The 21,048-nt window shown below is 40.3% G+C and overlaps 1 protein-coding gene across 1 annotated transcript in view; it reads right to left on the reverse strand.

The window, feature by feature from the left end:
- Nucleotides 1–475: 475 nt before the first annotated feature.
- Nucleotides 476–21,048, reverse strand: part of TASOR2 (transcription activation suppressor family member 2) — a 2,454,942-nt gene continuing 2,434,369 nt past the window's right edge. Inside the window, exon 24 of the mRNA XM_044088824.1 lies at nt 476–1,406. Coding sequence (XP_043944759.1) covers nt 1,403–1,406 — 4 coding nt within the window. The 3' untranslated portion in view covers nt 476–1,402. The remainder of the gene's footprint in view (nt 1,407–21,048) is intronic.

Here is a 21,048-nt window from a genome sequence, read left to right on the forward strand (position 1 = left end):
CAGGGTAAGTGATAATGCCACTGGAAGTGAACAGGATACCAGCAGGTTAATTATAATGTCTGTAACAAGCTACAGACTCGGGAAATAGTCAACTTTTCCAGACTTGCACTAAACTGTCTTCCATTGAAGTGTTTAGATTCTATGCCCAAAATCCATCACCCCCCTTTTTCCCATTTATGCACCGGGGGGGGGGGGTCAGGATGTCACATCAACAGTGACCACCGTCTAGACCCACACACTGCTGGCTGGCTAGCTCTGCCATGACTGTGCTTCCATAACACACACTTGCAGACAATTCAGAGTGTCCAATACACCTAGAGATGCCAGCTACAAAAACAGTACAACTCCTAATCTTCTGAAGTATTCCTTGTACAGGTCACAACATGTAATATTACAGGCTATATAATAAACTGAATCCAAGCAACTACTGTCACAATCCACTACTGTGTTAATTACTTACACACAGACACACATGTTACAAGTAAGCATTTTTTAATGTTGCCAATTGTACCATTTTCTTCAGTCACTTGAATAACCATGTGTTAAAATTTAGAGGCATCAATAAAATACTCTCCCCATTACAGAATACAAAATTCCACCCCAGGACTAGACTTTAAAAAACAAAAGTACCTGAAAAATATTTTAAAAATTAGCATGACTGTCTTGATACTTAACATATAAATATAAAAATGTATACTTTAAATATCTAATTATATTTACATATCTCTACAAATATTTTAAACCAATTTCCTTTACATCTTATGATGCACTTTAAGCAAACTATGGTTTACTGTGTTAATAATGAGTACAGACAGTATCCATTTTAACATTCTGAAAGTGTAGTGCTTTGTTATGGTTTTAATAATGACCTTAATACTTTGAAGAACCACATTCAAGTGCATCATAACTCATTTATACAACTTATAGATATTAATTTACACATATAATACACCTACAGAACACATATTCTTATACACAATATTTACAATGTGGAAATAAAGCTTTCCTAAATGAAATATATTGCAATATAAAAATACTGTTGCAAACTGAGTCGTGTTGCATGCCTCAAATTAAAAAAAAATATATATATCCATGACTGTAATTTTAATCAGGATTGCTGACCTAAAAAAACTGAATTCACATTGTGAGGAAATTGAGTCAGCGGTGACAGAATGGAATAGTAGCTGCACAATTTTTGTAGAGAATTTTCTAGATCCATGTTACAATGAACACAGATTACTTGCTGCTAGATATTGCAAATTCTTTTTTAACCATTCTGGCTCACTTCGTCCTGCAACCATTAAAGAAAACAGCACTAAATAGACAATGGTTTATCAGCTTGTCAGATGGTATCTTCCTGCAGTCCAGTAAAACCATCTTCTGCATCAGTGATAAGTCCTTTTCACCTACAACACACAAAAATATAAACCATTTTAGCAAATCCATAAAGAATAATTATAAACAACATATGAGCAGTTTAACTCTTTCCACACTAGTAACCAATGCTCATATAGATTTACCCTGTAGGAAATCCACAGGCCTGAATTAAGTTAAACGTATTCATGGTAATGTAAGTATGTACATTAACTCCATACCTTCAACAGCATTTCAGCCAGTTAGTCTTCATTTGCGCTTTACACCATACTTTGTCTGCCTACATTTTATCTAACAGCTGTAGCAGCGACTTCTAGCTTGACCTGATCCTCTTTCAGAAACTTAACAAATGATATCAAACAGCACTCTTCTCACAGTGGTGCAACGGACAATGCTGTTGCCTCACAGCAAGAGGTTCCCTAGTTTAATTCTCGTCTGGGCTGGCTTCTGTGCAGAACCTGCATGTCCTCCTTGTCTTCCTGTGGGTTTCCACCTGGTGTTCCGGTTTCCTCTCACATTCCAAAGACATGCAGTAAGTGGACTGGACACTAAACTGGCCATGCGTTTGAGTGTGTTGTATGAAAGAAGTACTGCTGTAGGGCTAGCCACCCGGTGGTGTAAACCTTGGTTCTAGATTACTGTCACTGCTGAAGTGACACCCTGACCTCTTGTGCAAAAATGGAAAAAAGGATTGTGGATGGGTGGACGTTTTTCAAGAGAAGGAACCAGGCCAGGCCTTTTTCCTGCCACAAAAGGTAAACATGAAAACAGAGCACATGAAAGTCACTTTATACTTCTGCTGTTGTAGAGAATGGGGACCTGCTGGCTGAGACGCTCTTGAACAGCTGGAGCAATGGGAGTTACCAACATTAAAAAAAATCAATTTTCTTTTTGGCAATCTCAGCCAGAAGATATTTAATACACACTGAAGTGGCTCCCAAACAGTTAAAGGAAGATGAAATTAAGTCAGTATGCACTGCAGGTCTTCAGAACAGAAACAATTCAACAGCAAACAGCTAAATCTGCAATTTCAACAGTATACAGGACCAGATCAAATACAAAATAATATTTTTCTGATAACCACAGGAAATGCCATGAAACAACCATGCAAGAAAATACTCAAATCTTGAGCAGATTTTTTAGACAATGCTGTCTGCAGGTCACCATAAAAGACCTTCAAAATTATGCAACAAAAGCAGCAAGAACCCCATAAGGGAATAAGCTGGAACTGCTTTTTTGTAACCTAAGGGAGATGATACAAGCAGAGAGCAGATGCAGTCTGCTTAAGAACAGGCCTATGAGCCCCTCCATGACTAAAAGACCCACCAACTACTTCTGTAGGAAGAGATACTGTGCAGGGTTCTTAATCAAATGAGGGATCACCTAATATGTCATTGTCAAGCAGGACTCTCTCTTACCCTGCCTGATCAAGATATGAAAATCTTTCAACTTCACCTGAATGCAAAGACACCTAAATCTTAACTGTAATCCTCTTAAATCCAACAAATGCATGAAGATTCATCCTAAAGAGTGAGAAGCTCAGAAAAAATATCCATTCTACAATAACAGCCTCTTAGGAAAGGAGAGTGTTTCCTCAAAACTGTGTAGACAGCAGTCTAAAGCATGCAGTGAAATTAGCACCACCACTACTACTGATATGTTCCTGGAATGGACTGCTACTATCTAGCAAAATATCAGTAGATGTAAATTCAAAGCCAGACTAGGCAGACTACTTCAAGATCTATTCATCTTGTTTAAGCCCTTGAGACAGGGGGGGGGAGTGCTACTTGTGTGTATGAACTGCAACTCTCCAACATAACATAATGACTTAGTGCTATGTGAAGGTATAGCTTGCTCAGAGCAGCAGACCAGAGGTTGGACTTCTTAGGGAAACAAGACAACCAAATAAAAGACTACTTAAGCGTAAGCTTGGCAACTGTCTTATGCAGGAAATGGGAGTTCTGCATAAGAATTGGTTCTTAAGGTAGACATTATAAGGGAAGGGAGCAAAGTCTACTTTGAGATCACGGAGTTCTGAAATTCAAAAACAGAACCTTTCAAGAAAAGATATGCATGCCAGTGTAAGGTAGTGTCATAGGAGTTAAGGATCATCTTTCCATAATAAAATTCAAATTCCAAGAGTAAATGTACCAATTAATGATGAGACTTCTGTGTAAGTAATTCTTAACAGCACTGAATCAAATGTAGTTTACATTCACAAATTAACGATCAGAACCACATACATAAAAATGTGGCCCTTGAATCCACCTTACTATTATAAGAAACTTGAACTTCACTGCACCCTGAGGGAAGGGGAACCCCCACATAATGACACAGAGTCAGAGTGACAAATTTAAGTGGCCCACTCAACAGAGTTTAGGTAAATGGAACAAATGACTCTCAGGACTCTCCCTTCAGAAAGTCTGAACGAAATCCAGTTAAAGACTTATCCTCTACAAGTTCATGATTCTTTCTTTCTTTTACCAACTCTTGTTTTTATCTTCTTGGGAGTGGCTTGTCATCATATCTCAACTTCATTGGTCAAGAATTTTGGACAAAGCCAAAAAATGATTCTGGCAGACAAAGGCCCACAAATTTAAATTATTACTTGTAATTTACTTGAAAGTCAACAGAACAGGTTTTGTATCAACATGCATTTTCTGAACAATAAGAAGTATGGAAAAAAGATATAAATTCACAGATTAGTACTAGGCTAAAGATGTAATAAGTAATGTAAAGCATTACAGACTTTCTGTAATCCTCAGTGACTTGCCAGAAAGTCATTTTTACAGCCTACAGGGCAAAAACATGAGGCAAAATTAAAGACATTCTGCAAAATCAGGGTCATCTGGGAGGTATGCTTGTCAGGGTTAGTTGCAGCTAACCTTAGAGGCCCTGCGCATCCATTTGCTCCAGTTTACTTGAAGCCACTGCAAATGCGAAACCTTGGTGTCTTTTTTCATCAGGTCTCACTCCTCCAGACAAGGGGTCTTCTTAGAGGTGAGGACTTGGATCCTACAGGACAAGGCAGAGAAACAGATGTGCAGAAGCTGTCACATTGCAACTTGCTGCTACAGCTTAAGTTACACCCTAATTCCTTGGCATGGTGGGTTACATGGGTATGTGCATGCCCATGGAGCTCTGTGTGGGAGAAATGCCCTGTGCCTGGAGTGATGCACACACCCCATGTGTCTATCCACACACTACCAGCTTTGTCTCTCTTCACCTCTCCCTTTTCCTGCTGAGACAGACTCCCCAACATATCCCCACTTTCCTTCAAACCTTGAAAAATGTGAAAAGATTTAGCTCTGTCACTCTGAATAAAATCACCTTTGCTACTAAATGCTTCAGTAATGACTTCAATTAAGACAAAGTTTAACATGGCAGTAACCTTAAAACAGAAGGAGTGCAAAAATTATTATATTATCCTACTGCCCTTTTTTTTAATCAGGAAAAAGTGAAGTTTCATCATTTCCTGATTAAGGCAACACTCCCTGCATGGGACCACATTCAGCTCTATACCATCCCTACTGGGGTTTCACATCATACACATTCAGTTTCTGCTTCTGGAGAAATCATGGCTGCTGCAACCAAAAAATGATGCAATCAATTTTTCTGCACACCTCACACCGAATTAATTATTATACACAAGTGCCTCTGGATGAAGAAATGTCGGGCAAAGCTTCAGTTTTTTTTCCTCCACTGAGCAAGAAAGCCATGGAATCATTATTCCCTTCTTTGATAGGAAACATACAAAACAGTTACAAGGTATTTTTACCTACATGTTCTGAAAAGTTCTCAGACCAAAGGCAACTACTTTCTCTTAAATGAACCTGGCACAGAATTTGAGATCGTCCTGGAATCAAAATCCCACCTTCCAGTTAGCTGTCCTGGACTAGAAACACTTCTCAACAGAATCTAGAGGTATCCACAATGAAACTCTAGAACTATTGGTTTTGAATATCGTATGCCCTTGGAAGCACTGGGTGGACTTCTCAACCCATTCCACTTTTGCAGACCTGTATGATAAAGGGAAAAAGGCTGCTTCCAAACAGTCCAACTTTTGCTTACAGTGGCCAGCTAGCAGCTAATGGGCTACCTATTTAAAGGTGTGTATACAAAATACAGTCGTGTAAGTAAACATCATAACAGTAGATGTTCTAATAGATCACTGTTACAGTAGCATAAGCTGTTTGGGCACTACACAAAGTGCCATCTAGCTTTCAAAGCTTTAATGCGCCTTCCATATGCTATGTTCAGCATTAAGAACATTGTTGCAGTAGCCTGAGTTGATTACTGCAGCTTAGAAACTAAGTAGGTAGGAGAAAAATAAACGGAGAATCCAGGAGGTCCAGAATGGTTATAACAAAGCCTATTCTGGACCTGGAAATGGAATCTAGTTTGTCCTGCTTTGGAAGTGTGTACACAGGACCAAGCTGATGTCTCTAGAATACTTCTACAGCCCTGCCCTTTCCAGAAAGCCAAAGCCCTTGTGGAATAGGCCCTAATCCTACCTGGAAGTGGTTTATTATAGTGAGTACTACAAAAGGCAAAAGCATGACATCTATCGGGAAATATTCTGCTTTGACACTGTTCTTCACTCTTAACTTAACTGAAGACAGCTAATCAGCTTTCCTGAAAGCTTAAGTTTTATCTAGGTAATATCTTAGCTGCCTGTGGACATATACAGTGTAAAGAATCTTTTCTCCTCTGTTCTTGGGTTCAGGGAAGAAGTGGAGATGGATCCTCTAGCTCAAGGTAAACTCCTAAGGCCACTTTAGTCATGAAAGAAGGGTTAGCTCTCAAAGAAACCATGTCCTTGTGAAAAAATAAGGTAGTGTTGACTTACTGAGTTTTTGTAATTCAAATGCTCTCTTAGTAGAAGACTGCAATGAGTAAAATATTCTTCTGTGTTAGCACCCTCAATTCAGCCTGATGAGCTGGTTCGAAGAGAAAAAAAAACAGCTTTGCAAGCACAAAGTTAAGATCCCAAGGAGGAGCCATTTGCTTTCTAGGTGGATGGATATGCAACACCCCTTTCAAAAACTGTTTAACCCGAAAATTGTTAAAAAGGGAGAAAATTAATGGCAGAGAAGCATCAATGGATGACAAATGAAACTTGATACTGAAATAAGAAAGACCAGATGACAGTAATTCACACAAATAATGTAAAAACAGGCAGCCCATCCTGAAAAAGGTCCTGTTTCTTGGAGTGGCAACAACTAGAAAATCTTTTCTACTTGCATATACATGACTTTCTAGTATGTTTTTTTTTTCAAATCCTTTAGTAACTGCTGCATGTCCTCAGAAAAAAAGGTGCCTAACATCCAGGCAGTTAGTTGGAATGTTTTCAGGGTGGAGTATATCAAACAACCTCTGTCTTGTGTAAGAAAATCCAGTCTGTAGCATGCAGTAATTGCCCTTGGCCAGACTGAAAAGATGGGAGAACCACTGTTGCCTGGGCCAAAAGGAAGTCACCACCACAACTTTGGGGAGTCCTCCTTGGAACTCTGGATATTAGTGAAAAGGGTAGAACAACATGCAGGAACAGGCATCCATGAAAATAAGAAAACATCTGTTTTCCAAGCATGTTTCCAATGAGTCTTGGAGCAGAATTTCTTTAATTGTCTGTTCTGAGAGGAGGCACATAAATCTACTTGTGGTGTTCCCCACAGCTGGATTAAATCTTAGAAGATCTCAAGGTAAAGTTTCCATTCATGAGGGTCTGTCCTGTTCCTGCTTGGGTTGTCTGAAGTTAAGGTTTGTGCTGACAGAAATGTATGAAGCCTGAGCTGAAATGCTACCTCCCAGGCTGTCATAGAAAGTCTGCAAAGATGGTACAATCTGGTAGCTCCCTGCTTATGTGTCACATCACTGTGGTGTTGCTTGTGTAACCGGGTGGAGGTGTCCTGGGGACCAGAGATGATTTAAGGCTGGATCACTGCCAACATCTCTCTAACGTTTATGTGCTTCTGTCTGTTGTGCGGGTTCTGCAGACCTTGCACTTTCACCCCTTTGCAAACTGCTCCCCATGCCAATACTGATACATCTGTAGTAACAAGCTATTGAGGGGTCAGAAATGAGAATGGGAAATCTGGATTAAAAGAAACTTGGTCTACTCACCAGAGAATCTCCTTTCCAACAAATCCCAAAAAAGGGATATGAAAAGAAAGTGTGAAGGCAGTGATTCCAGACTGGTTTGACATACCAATGGATTTTTCTTCAGCAGAATCTCGCCATGAGAAACATGAGAACCATCGATGCTACATACCTCAAAATCCTAGTAAAGTCCCTTGCAGATACCTGGCTTTGAATACAGAAAATTAGGAATAAATGTTGAAATATTTCTATTTTGTCTGGAGAAAGAATGGCTCTTCACTGGACATCATCTAACAGACATCCCATGGACACAATTCTGTGAGAAGGGAAGAAAGAAAAATTTTGTAAGTTGATTTGAAAACCCCGACTGAGTAGGAAATTTGGAACAGTTGGTAATGATTCTTGGCAGCTTGAAAAAAAAGTCTGCAAAGACAACACAAGAAAATTGTCCAAATATAGAAAGATGTATGAATACCCTTGGTGAAGTGGAAAGTCCAAATGGCAAAACAGAGAAAGTACTGCTGTGTTATGAATTTACCATTACAGAAGACGACCGACTGATCAATGTTGCAGAATTTCTAGCAGATGGGATAGCCTACCATGAATAGCCATACGTCCAGCCAGCATACCAGGGAAGTTCTCCAATGTTCTGGCCAAATTTCCCCTAGTAGGATAAAATATTAACTTGGGTCTCCCCTGAAAATAAATCATTAGCTTAGTGGGGCTAACGCAAACAATAAAGAACAGACAGAAAGACAGATAGATAAATTATGCTAATTTATTCCCAAGCATTGGAAGCTTACCTGTAGAATATTGCATACAAATAAAAACTTGATGCAATGCCTAGGATGGATCAAACTGACCTGGCTCTAGCTCCTGAAGGTATTTTCTTTTTCTGCCTCTCTTTCTTCATGCAGGTTACCAATATTTAAGTTGCATGCTCTTTTAAGGTAACTTACAGATATATTTTATAATTTACATTGCTTTTTTTTTGACATAGGCAAACTATCTGAGGTAGCTCATTCTATTCACATGGATAATGGCTAGGGGGTGGAACATGAGCACCAGATCCAAAGACTGGAAGTGGCCATGGCCGAAAGTAAGGTCAGATCAGAGACCCATCCATTAAGGAACTAATGGAAAAGACATCAGATCAAGTGTTTTTGTAAGCAAGTAAGCTCTAAAAATAAGATAAAATGATGAAGGATGTGAAAAATGCTGTTTCTTCCAAATACAAAGATATTAGCTTGTTTTTATTTCGATTAGCAAATGCGCAGTAAGATTCAGGTTTACAGAAGAAGACAGTTGTACATTCTGTTCTGAGTGAAATTTATAAAATCCATGGAGATTAGGTGTCTGCAGGTAAAAGAAATTAATCTGGAGAGTTCTGGGTATTCTTTGCTGAGGGAAATGCAAAATATAAAAGTAAAATGGCAATCAGTTCAGTGAAAAAATTCACCTCTAGGAGGGGAACAGAGGATAAGCTAAGAACAGTCAGCAGTCAGTATAAGTGGGAACATAGGCTGTAGCATGTACTTTGGCAAGGATAACCTTAATTTTAGGTTAGGTAATGCCTGTGGGTGCAGTGTCAATTAGGGGCAATTGCTCCTACTTGGAGAGTTAAACTTAATTTTTTGAAAATGTAAATGGTTTTCTGTGTCTTTTCTCAAATAATAGGGTATAGAAGTGGTTTGAAAATGTATACAGTTTCCTGTTTGAGGGTTTTCATTAAAACAAAGACAGTAGAGGAAAAAATACAGTAATGGTAGATTTGTGCTAGCAAGGGACTACTGGCAAGGGAAGGCAATTACGCTGGTGAGTATTTCTATTCCATCAAAAAATATTACAGAGCTTCAGAAAAATTGGGGAGAACTAATCAGCTGTCAGCAGGGAATATTACTTACAGGTGGGGACTAGCCCTTGACTAGCAATAGCAAAGACATAGCAGGGGGACCCAGAAGGGAAAATAAAAAAAACAGAGTAGATTTTTGAAGAAATATATGATTTGGTATGGAAGACATTAACCCAGTAGTAGGAAGAGAATTTACATATTCTCTAAGGAACAATAACTGGGCTATACTAGATAGAAATTATATTTCACAGGAATAGCTGCATTTAATTGAAAGGGTTCAACACACATCCAATAACCTTTTTTTAGATCATGCACAAATAAAAGCTTAGACAGAAATACAGGGTAATGAAGTAAAAATGGGACACCGGTGCCTTCCCACCTACCTGTTAAAAATAACAGAATTTAAGGAGTGGTTAGTGGAAATTATTTAAGTGTTACTAGGGAAGATAGAAGCATTCTTCAGAAGTTATAGCTAGTGAGTGGGATAAAATGAAAATGGAGTTTAAAAACAGGGTTGAAATAAAAGAGCAGCAGACAATACAAAGTGTTGTTGCCATAGCCTTTAACAAGAAAAATAACCAAAGATCATATAGAAGTTTTTATAGATATTTCAGAAATGTTATGAAAATATGTACAAAACAAAGAAATGTGGTTATGGAAGACTTAATTATGCCAAGTTTACAGGTGGATGAGGCTCAACAAGGCAGGAGAAAATGAGATAAAAACAGTGGGGTGTAATCAATCTTCAGGAAAGTCTCCAGAAATAGATGGTATTCCTGTACAAGTTGGGAAGTTAGGAGGGAAGAAAAAAGATTGTTTAACAGTATTTTAAAAGGGGAAGCACCGACATTTTAGAAGAAAGCTATGGTGGCTGTTTTACCCAAGGATGGTAAAGACCCATTAGACCCAGCTTCATACAGACCCATTTCAATTTTAAACCATGATTATAAAATGTTTAAGTCTATACTAGCTAAAAGAATGACAAATGTGCTGCCAAAATGAACAGATATGGATCAGTGTCCTTTTATTGAGGGGAGGCAAATATTTGACAACATTAACAAAACAATGATGATCCAGAGCGAAACAGAATGTAAGAAAATACCCCTGCTGTTCGTGGGTCTTGATGTAGAGAAAGCATTCAATAGAGTAAGTAATAAGGTTAATTAGGGGAATATATGAATGATTGGAGGCAAGAATTAAAATGGGAGATTCCTCGCTGATAAGCTGCATTTGAACAAAGGAGCCAGACAGGGGTGTTCTCTTTCTTTCTCTTTTGTCATTTGCTTTATATTTAGAGCCACTGGCAAAGAAAATAAGGGACTCAGAAATGCAAGGATATAACTGATAGGGAAATCAAAAAAAGTTGGCTTTATTTGTAGATTATATTATTTTGTACCTGATAAATTCAGAAAAAGGATATCTCAGTGTTGTGGAACACTTTGAGACAGTTTCAAATCTGTTCTGGGACATAAAATTAATGAAGATAAAACTCTATAGCAGTAAATTATGTACCCACACATCAACTGGTTCAGGAACACAATATGATGAGGTAGATTCAGGAGTAAGGCTTCTGTCATGGCAGCTAAGGACAAATGGGAAAAGACTAAACAAAAGACAACACAAAAACTGAGACACTGGAAGCTCTTGTTTACGGATATGAATAGTAAGATATAAGCAGTGAAAATGTTTTAGTCCCTTTAATTTTACATACTGGCCAGGCATATTTTTATCAACCAGAGGAGAAGTTGTGGCCAATAATAAAGAGTTGAAGGAATTTATCTAGGAGGGGAAGAGGACAAGAGTTAAGTGGGATAAGCTGATCCTTCCAATAGAGCAAGGTGGTTTAGGATTACCTGACTTGAAGAGATATTTTACAACTACACAGTTAAGGCTCATACACACAACACAAGCAGAAGGTCATAATTCAAAATGGAAAGGGATGATGATGAAGCAGGAAAGACGTTCAAGAAATAAAGACAGAGTGGGACTTTGGATGCAGATCCTTAAGGAGAATAACAACCATAGAGAACATTATACTGATTAAGTAACAGGAAGTATTCTAAGAACTAAGCCAATACGAGAATGTAGACAGGATATCAAATAGGGATGACTGCAAGAAGGCGTACAAAAATCAGGCAAGAGGGGTCTGAAATTTACTGGAGAAAACTCTCAAATGAACCAAGGTATCAGGAGCAAATATCTATGGAGGGAAAGGCAACAGAGTAAGATGAGTTCAAGAATATATTTGGACTACAGGGTAGAGACTGCCTTCCCTACTACCTGGGACTGATATCAGAGTATAGGCAAAAAGTAAGGGATACTGGAATCTTAAGTGAAAGACCTGCTCTGTTTCTTTTTTTTTTTCTTTTGTAATTGAATCTAGAACAGAAACTGCTGTTAAAAAGGGATAAATAGTTGGGCATATAAACTATTGCATGACAACTATTAAAATTAGTCAGACGAGATTAGAAAAGATTGGAAAGAGAAACTGGAAAAGCAATTTACAAGATAACAACAGAAGAACATATGTATGATTCCCAAAGTATGAAACAAAGTTGAGACAGTTTAGGATCTTTGCTTGAAAGTGTTTGCCTAGGTATTTTTACATCTCAAGAATTTTTCCTCAGGTAGATGGCAAATGTTGGGGGTGTGATGAGGAAGAAAAGTAACTGGGAATATGTGTTTGGAAGTGTAATGAGTTGGTTCTTTGTTCTTATTTCGGCTTTTCCCGGTTAGGGGTCACCACAGCGAAACTCTGGTCCGCTAATGATTGGCAGTAGATTTTTTACAGGTGCCAGCTCGACGCCCAACCTTCAACGAAGGCATGCCCATTCTATGCATGTCTTTCGAACGCCACTCGACCGCGAGTTGGTAAATTTTAAAAATTCTTAAAGTACTTTGTCAGAAATATTGGGTGAGCAAATGGCTGTAACTAAAGATACGATTTGTATGAACAGGGACACTATCTGAATTGCCCTGACATAGTAAGGACTTACTAAGATTAATTGTGTTGGCTGCCAAAAAAGCAATTACTAGAAATTGGAAAACAAAGTCTAAACCAATTGTATTTGAAGTACTGAATATTATAAAAAAGAAAAAAACAACTAGAAGATGGATCTTTACAAAAGGGAAGGAGAAAATTACATATAAATAAATGGAGATTGTGGGAACATTACATGCAGAGTAATGTTCAGGAGATGTGAGGTTTAAAGGAAGGCAGGATTTCAGCAATTTTTGGCTGATAATTACAAAAAAGAACATATATGTGATGTATAATGTACAGAAATGGAAAAATGTAATAAGAAGTTATGTACTCATCATAACGTTCCATGTTTGTTGTCCATCTTGCCTATATTCTTGCTGGTTGGGTTCGGAACAGAGCATCAGTTCCAACTCGGCCGAATAGAAAAGCTCGAGAGCTTCCACTGGCTCGAGGCTAACCCCTATCCCATGAATGCACTGGGTAAAATCCCCAGATCTTGTTTGCAAATGAAAACAGACTTAGTATGCCCACATATTAATACATACAGATTGTCTGACTATAGAAAGAAGAATCAGACTCTAAACCATCATAACCACATACATATCTATAAGATTATCCACCTGTTCCTCCAGGAACGAAGGAGGGGGAAGGTGGGTGGGATGCAAGAAGATAGATGAGATGGACAACAAACATGGAATGTTATGGTGAGTACATAACTTCTTAATGTTATGTTGTCCTGTCGCGTTGTAATTCTTGCTGGTTGGGACAGCATCCCTAGCACCTTTCCCTAGGGTGCCTTAGGAAAAAAAGACTCCTCAATAGTGGAACCAAAGGAAGACCTGCACCAGGAGGCCACATCAACTCTGTAATTAGTAATAAAGGCATGAGGTCTCACCCATGTGATGGCTGCACAGAGTCAATGGGAAGCCTAGTTTGAAAAGCACAGGATGTTGAAACCGCTCTCGTGGAATGGCCTTTTACTTTGCCTGATAATTGTCTGTTATTCTTACTGTATGAGAAGTAGATGCAATCTCGAAGCCATTTAGACAAGGTTACTTTAGAAACTGGCAATCCTTTTCTTTTGTCTGAAAATGACACAAAAATCTGGTCAGACTTTCTGAAATCTCTGGTCCTATGCAAACAGAAATGCAGCTGTCTGTGCACATCTAATTGATGTAATGTATACTCTGCCTTGTCGGTATAATTTGGAAAGAACACAGCGAATTCAATAGATTGATTTAGATTGTTTTCTGAATAAACTTTGGGTAAGAATGAGGGATTAGTTCTTAATGACATGCTGTCTTTGTGAAAAACTATATAAGGAGGGCATACAGAGAGAGCTTGAAGTTCTGACACCCGTCTGGCAGAAATAATAGCTACCAAGAAGAGAGTTTTCCAGGACAAAAACTTTATATCACAAGATTATGCGGGTTCAAAGGATGGCTAAACCAGGGCAGATAGCACAAAATTAAGGTCCCAAGGAGTTGGAGATTCTCTGATCGGGGGTCCGAGTAAAAATGCACCTTTTAGAAAGGTCTTTCATAATCTGTGAGACATAACAGGCGTTCCCATCTCACCAATATGAAAATTAAATATGGCTGCCAGTTGAACTATGACAGTAGCTGTTGCTGCTCCTTTGTCAAAAAGCTTAGACAGAAATTCTAGAACTGTGGTAATAGGAGCTGTAAAAGGTTCTATATTGTGTTTAACAGCCCAGTAAGAAAATCTTTTCCATTTAATTGAGTACAGTTTCCTCGTAGATGGTTTGTGGGAAGAGACTAAGATATGTTTAAGCGCAGGGGAAATTCGTAACACCTGGCTAAGGTGGAACTGGAGCAGCCATGCTGTCAACTTCAGGTTCTGGATGGAACGTTCCCGATGAGTGGGTCAAGTGGTGTGGAACTGGGTCCAGAATTCACGGTTCCTCCAGTAAATGGGTCCAGAGAAAAGGGAACCAAACTTGTCGAGGCCAGTAAGGTGCAATGAGTATTATAGTGCTTTTCAATGTGCTGGTTTCTGAAGTACTATGGGTATTAAGGGGAAGGGGGAAAGGCATAGAGTAGTCTCGGGGGGCAGCTGCTGCATTTGGCATTCATGGAGGTGGCGAAAAGATTGTAGCAAGGCTGGTCCCATCTCTGGAAGGTCTCTTCCACAATTTCTGATTTTAGGGACCACTCGTGAGGCAACAGAATCGCTCTGCTGAGTTTGTCCGCTATCACGTTGGATTTCCCTGGGATATGCGTTGCTATCAGAAAACAATGAGAAGTGACCACCCACTGCCACACTCGTTGTGCCTCTCGACAGAGGGGATATGACTTGGTTCCTCCTTATTTGTTTATGTACCACACCACTGACATGTTGTCTGTTTGAATCGCAATCAGAACAGAGTCTTGAAATGCGTGTAACACATACAGCACTGTTCTCATCTCTAGGACATTGATGTGCAAGTGACTCTCGTGTTCTTGCCATAAGCCTTGGGCTGTCATTCCCAGATAATGCCCCCCCCCACCCGATCTAGGAAGCATCTGTGGTCACTACTGCTGTTGGGTGTGGAAAAACAAAGGGGCGCCCTAGGTATAACTGTTCTGTCTGTAATCCCCAGAGAAGATCTTTCTTGCATGACTCCGTAATGATTATCTGGTGTGATAGAGGCAGATCTTGCATGGACCACTGGGCAAACAGTAACCACTGTAGAACCCGCATGTGTAGCAGTTGCTAGGGGAACTAAAAGAATTGAGACTGCCATGGTACCCAGAACCTGTAATACAACCCTGGCTTATTTTTGCTAGCAATATCTTGATTTGATGATGAAGGGACTGAATTCTCTCTGGGGTAAGTTTTGCCACCATCTTTTTTTAATCCAATTCTGCGCCTAAGACAGTAATATGCTGTGAAGGCGACAAGGCAGACTTTTTTAAGTTTACTCTAATGGCTAACCTAGTGCAAATAAGCACTGTTTCGTCCCTCGCCTGCAGAAGTAGATGCTTGGTGGTGGTGGACAGGAGTCAGTTGTCTAGGTATGGAAACACACAGAATCCCTGATGTCTCAAGTGAGCAGTGACCACTGCCATGCATTTGGTGAACACTCTGGGGGCTTTAGTGAGAGCAAAGGGCAGGGCCCAAAACTGGTAATGACTGGCTCCTAGCCGAAAGCATAAATATCTCCTGGACCGCTTGTCCATTTGTATGTGGAAATACGCGTCCTGAAGATCTCTTGAGCCCATCCGATCATCTTTCCCTATAAAGGGAAATACTGACTGCAGTGTCACCATCCGGAACTTTGATTTCTTTACAGATTTGTGTAGTTTTCTGAGATCCAGAATAGGTCATTGGTCCTGTCTTTTTTTGGAACTAAAAAGAAACTTGAGTAAGTTCTGGATCCAATTTGGTCTGTGGGGACATCTTGGATGACTTTTTTTCCTACCAATTTGAGTATCTCTTGTGTTGCATAGTCCTTTTGACCAGGTGGAATGTCTGGTATGGACTGGTCTATGGGAGGGGGAGTAGAAAAGGGTATGTAATATCCTCTGGATATGACTGTTGGTACCCATCTGTCTTGGGAGACCTCTAGCCAGGCGTTTTGGTACAGTGACAAGCATCCCCCGACTGCCTCCAGAGAAGAGCAGGCAGGCCTCCTTTCAGGAGCGCTGGAAGGGTCACTCAGAGAACGTCACTCTGTTGCACTGATTCTGCAGACCCCCCTCTGCCGCGAGGTCAGCATCCTCCATTAGCACCTCCCCCTCTGCCCCTGGGGGAAGTGTCACCAACATGCATCACAGAAACCTTTTTTGGACTTGCGGAACCACATCTTCCCACCTTTCTGACCTTTGGGATAAGGTCTAGATGTGGCGAAAAAACGGACTCCCAGTGGCAGACAAGGTTTTCCCTTCCTGCTCGCACCTGGTCAAAATATCTTTCACTTTGGCCCAAAAAGGGATGAACCATCAAAAGGGGAGTTGGTGAAGGAAGACTTGAAGGGTTCAGCAAAACTGCAAAGACACATCCAGGAATGTCTCCTTAAGTAAATTCCTGTAGCTGCTGCTCTGCTCGCTCCATTGGCTGCATATGAAATCAGTCTCATGGAAGAACTCACAGTGGAGTTGAGGGTGGAGAGCTGTGAGGAAACTATGTCTGCAGTCTTCAAAGCTACAGAACTCTGAAGGGTATCTCCTAGCTCTTTGAGGAGATCCCTTTGAAGCCTCGTAAAATGGGTCAGGTAGTTCAGCGACTACAGTGTAAAGGCCACTGAATAAAAAGCACGCTTTCCCTATATGTCCATAGTCCGTGACTCTTTCTTGGGAGGCTGAACAGATGAGGAGGTCTCCGATAACTCCTTCTTAGTGGCCGTCGCCACCACCATCACATCTACAGAGACTCCTTTGGTCAGAAACCCCTTTTCAGTAGGGGCAGTAATAAATTTGTTTGGCCTCCACGGAACCAGTTCCACTGTATCAGGGGAAGTCCAGGCCTTATGTGAAACAACGTTAAGTAGTTGGTCACAGGAGGGAGTCACCCAGGAGGTGGAAGGGCGAGATCCAAATGCTTCCAGGTATACCGATGCGTCCTCTGAAGGGTTGTTGGGCTTCCAGCCACCCCTCTGTTTCATGATCTCAAGGATGTCAGCAAAAGAGACATCCTCAGAGGGGGACTGTGAGGACCCTTTGGACTCATCCAGATCGGTGTCCGATGTAACCGACTCAGGGGAGTCTATGTGCTTCCTTTTGCACAGTCTCTTCCGAGGGAATTCCTCTCAGAGGGATACTCTGGTGAAGTTTCGGAGGAGATGATGCTGCCCGCAGGGGCTTCCTGGGACTCTGGATCTCTATGCTAGGAAGGAGTGGGCGAAGATGAAGAGACTAACATCGGCGCCTGTGAGGGAAGAGAAGATGGCTCTGAGAGTGGAGCTGTCTGGGATGACAGCACTCTCTCCATCAGCTCAAATGCTCCCTCACTCTGCACCAAAGAGATCCTCTGCTTCGAAGATGTAGGAGCCGAGCTCAACCTTGCTGAGGCACTGAGGAGTAGGGTCGGTTCAGACAATTGTTCGCGACGACTCCCCTCCCCGGACCCAACAGGTGAGTGTTGGCTCCCAGACTCCTCGAGATCCGAAAGACCCGACAACTTCGGAAACAGATGGCAGAACCGATGATCCTAAAGGAGGTCCCGGTACTGACGGTTCCACTATCCGACCCACATTCTGGCTCTGAAACCACCACAGGAGTCAGAGGAGGAATTGGAGTTGGTGCCTTAGACGGTCCCGAATCCTTTGGGGTTGGAGACGATAAAACTTTTACCAGTGCCGGAGTTTTAAGCAATCTCTTCACCACCCGATTCACGTCATCATCAGATAAACTCCCGGAGGAATGGGAGGATAATGAGGGAGAACTGGCCCTCTCCAAATTGGGTGATCTCTGTATAGGGGTGACCGGCTCCAACATAGGAGACTGTCTCCTGCTCGGTACCTCTATTGGCTCCGCAGACACTAATGGACCCGAAGAGGATGATCCTGGGCTATCAGAGCCAAGAGCTCTCAGTTCTGATGCAACAATTTTCTTCGGTGGCTCCAAAGCTGAAGTCACAGTGGCAGGTCTCTTTGAGGCTTTCGAATGAGACGAGGATGGTGAAGTAGGCTTGGTGATCTGAGACATCTCTAAGGATTCCTGGAAAGGACCCTTCAAGTAAGCCTCTAACCATTAATTTGTTTTTACACTCCTGAAGCACTCTACTGCTAAATCCATGACAAATAGTTCAAGGATCCTGAAAATGGATGGCGCTGAGACAATACACACACAGGTAGTGTGACCATCCGTAAGGGACATTTTCTAGGTACATTGGTCACACTTCTTAAACCCAGACTGTTTATGTTCTCTTTGCTCTTTCTCTTTCGACATGACACAAATATGCACTGTACAAGTCAAAATAAACAACTCTTTAGTATAATAAGATAAGAACATCAACGAACATGGCTCTAACACATGAACTACAGAGCCTCGTAACCAAGTAAAGCACACCAGAAGAAAAAAATAGAAAGATAAAATGCAAAACTAGCACTACTCTAAGAAAATCCTTAACCAACAACTCTACTCTTTTTTTTTTTTTTTTTACACAACAAAGATTATTGTAGAAGTACGATAAAAGAAGAATCCTCTAACTAAAAAGGATTCTTCCAAAACGGAGAAACACACAAGGGAAAAGGGAAGCATCCCCCCTAAGTTAAATGGGCCGCTGAGAGCCCTCTAACTTAAATGGATCTCTTGATAACAGCAGAGAAGGGCAGTACACTATGATAAAAAGGATCACCAGAACTCTATTGCACATGGATAGCGAAAAACTAATTGGATCTTAGGAAGTTTTCACAAAAATCCAACTAAATAGAATACTTACCCAATGAGCCAGCAGGAAAACTTCTCGATTGCTTCAGCAGCAAATGAGATCTGGGGATTTTACCTGGTTCATTATGGGATAGGGGGTTAGCCTCGAGCCAGTGGAAGCTCTCGAGCTTTTGTATTTGGCTGAGTCAGAACTGATGCTTGGTTCTGAACCCCAACCAGCAAGAATTACGGCGGGATAGGACAACATAACATTTATGGTTTGTTTTCTTTTCTGTTAATCTATATTGTCTAAGCGTTAAGTGATAATTTAATACAGGTGCTTAAAAAAATCTCCCAATATTTAGAAATCACCCCAAAAGAATCCTTACTGTCCATAGAGTACTGCATATTCATACATATAGCCCCTAGGGGTTGGTTTCATAGCTATATCTCTAACAGAAAACAAGCCACCTTATGGGAGAATAAACTCTCCCCTCAGCTTCCCATCTTTGTAGGAGTCCAACAATGATCTATCCTTGGCCCATTATTTTTACTAATGACCGAAGTTCTGTTGCTTGACCTGCCTCAATCATACAATATGCTAATGATGCCTCCCTCATCTGCTCTGCCACACTATCATTGAACTTCAAGAAAAAATTCAGGTTGCCCTCCAAAGTATAGAAAACTACTTAGCAGTCCATCAACCCATACTAAACCCTTTTACAATACCTCAATAACAAATAACCAACCACCTCTACTTTTTCCTCCAATAGCACTAAAACAGAACCCAAACAAACAAAACTTCTAGGCGTCACTACTTACAATGGACTGACGTTTGACAAACATATAGCACTAACAATTTAAAAAGTCCATATAAAACCTGGTGCTCTCTACAGGGCCAAATCCTATTTCACCAATTACGTCAGACTTGCAACAGCTAAAACCTACCTCTTATCTTCCCTACTTTACTTTTCTCAAATATTTACCAACCTTCGCAAATCAGATTTAAATAACCTCAAAGCTTGCTAAAACAAAATAGCCAATTTTGCTCAAATCAACCACAACGATAAAATCACTCCACTGCCCTTCACCATCTGAACTGGTTAGAACTCCCTAACTTACTAATGCTAAATCAAATATTTACTGCCCATATAGTCATGTATAAAGGTGACAGCATATTCCAGCTCTATCTGATCTTGTTCAACCCTACACTAACTTTAAGTCACTTAGATCAGCTGATAAAGTGTTGCTTAAAATTAACAAAACCCATAACTCACATGGAGACTCCTCATATTGCCACAAAATTGCCGCATACTGAAATTCTCTCCATCAGCATATACTATCCATCATTGATACACATTACTTCAAACAGGCCCTAAAAGAATATGTTTCAAATCATTGGCTGTGCTCCCAGGCTAATCTATTCTTACCCTCCTTCACTGTCTACCTGCAATACTCTCACTTAGCCTCGTGTCCTCTTGGCAATGAGACTTCCACCTTCCTTTGATACTCACAATTTCAGTTAGTCTTTTATATAAATAAAAATATATAACATTGTTTGATTTTTATTTAATTATGACTGTTAATGTATTTTCTTATTCAATGTTGATTGCTTATGATATATTGTTTGTAACTACTTGGACCTCTTTTCGCTTTTGATGGTACTCACTCACATTTTTGTACTAAGTGTGTAACTTCTTTGGAGCTTTTCTCCCCAGGTCTCTACTGAAAATGGGCCACTGGCCCAGTCGGACACTACCCGGTAATCAAATGTAAATAAGTAAACAGGGATGGCTGATAATATAACACAGGAAGTGATTGATAGAAAGAAGAGTTAGTACAAACTGATTTTAAAGTACGGTTTGAATTTACCCCAAAGGCACACAACTCCTAAGGGGATGCATCTATGGTTAAGCAAGACAATAAGGACTCTACTGGCATGATTTTTAAATACTGGGAAACCTAATAATAATAATTTGGGTCTCCCTTTAGATATTATACGACTAAAACTAAACACTACTTGTAAAAAAAAGGTTAATGTTAAAAACATTTTGTAATCAGTAAAGAAATTAAATAAGTATGTTTTTTCACATGCTAGTAAATGTGGAAGTTGCAGTCAAGGTCAATCAAAGATGATAAAAAGTAGGTTAACAGCATAGACAGATGGATAGACTGAGGCAAATTTAACTGCAACACTTCAAGAGTAGTTTATTTTGCTTGCTGCAGTATCTGTCCCATTTTTACATATGCAAAACTGAACTGCCTTTGAAAAAATGAATATATCAGCACACATATAGTATTAATAAGAAAAAGGTTCCATCCTTACCATAATGTTCCGTCTCTGCTGTCGATCTTCATTCATTCCTGATGAATGGGATTCGGTTCCGACCACTCAGAACCGGCTCGGCCATTATACATACTGCGCTTGT

The sequence above is a fragment of the Protopterus annectens genome, chromosome 11.part0, assembly GCF_019279795.1.
Source record: "Protopterus annectens isolate FY-2018-M chromosome 11.part0, PAN1.0, whole genome shotgun sequence".
Lineage (NCBI taxonomy): Eukaryota > Metazoa > Chordata > Ceratodontiformes > Protopteridae > Protopterus > Protopterus annectens.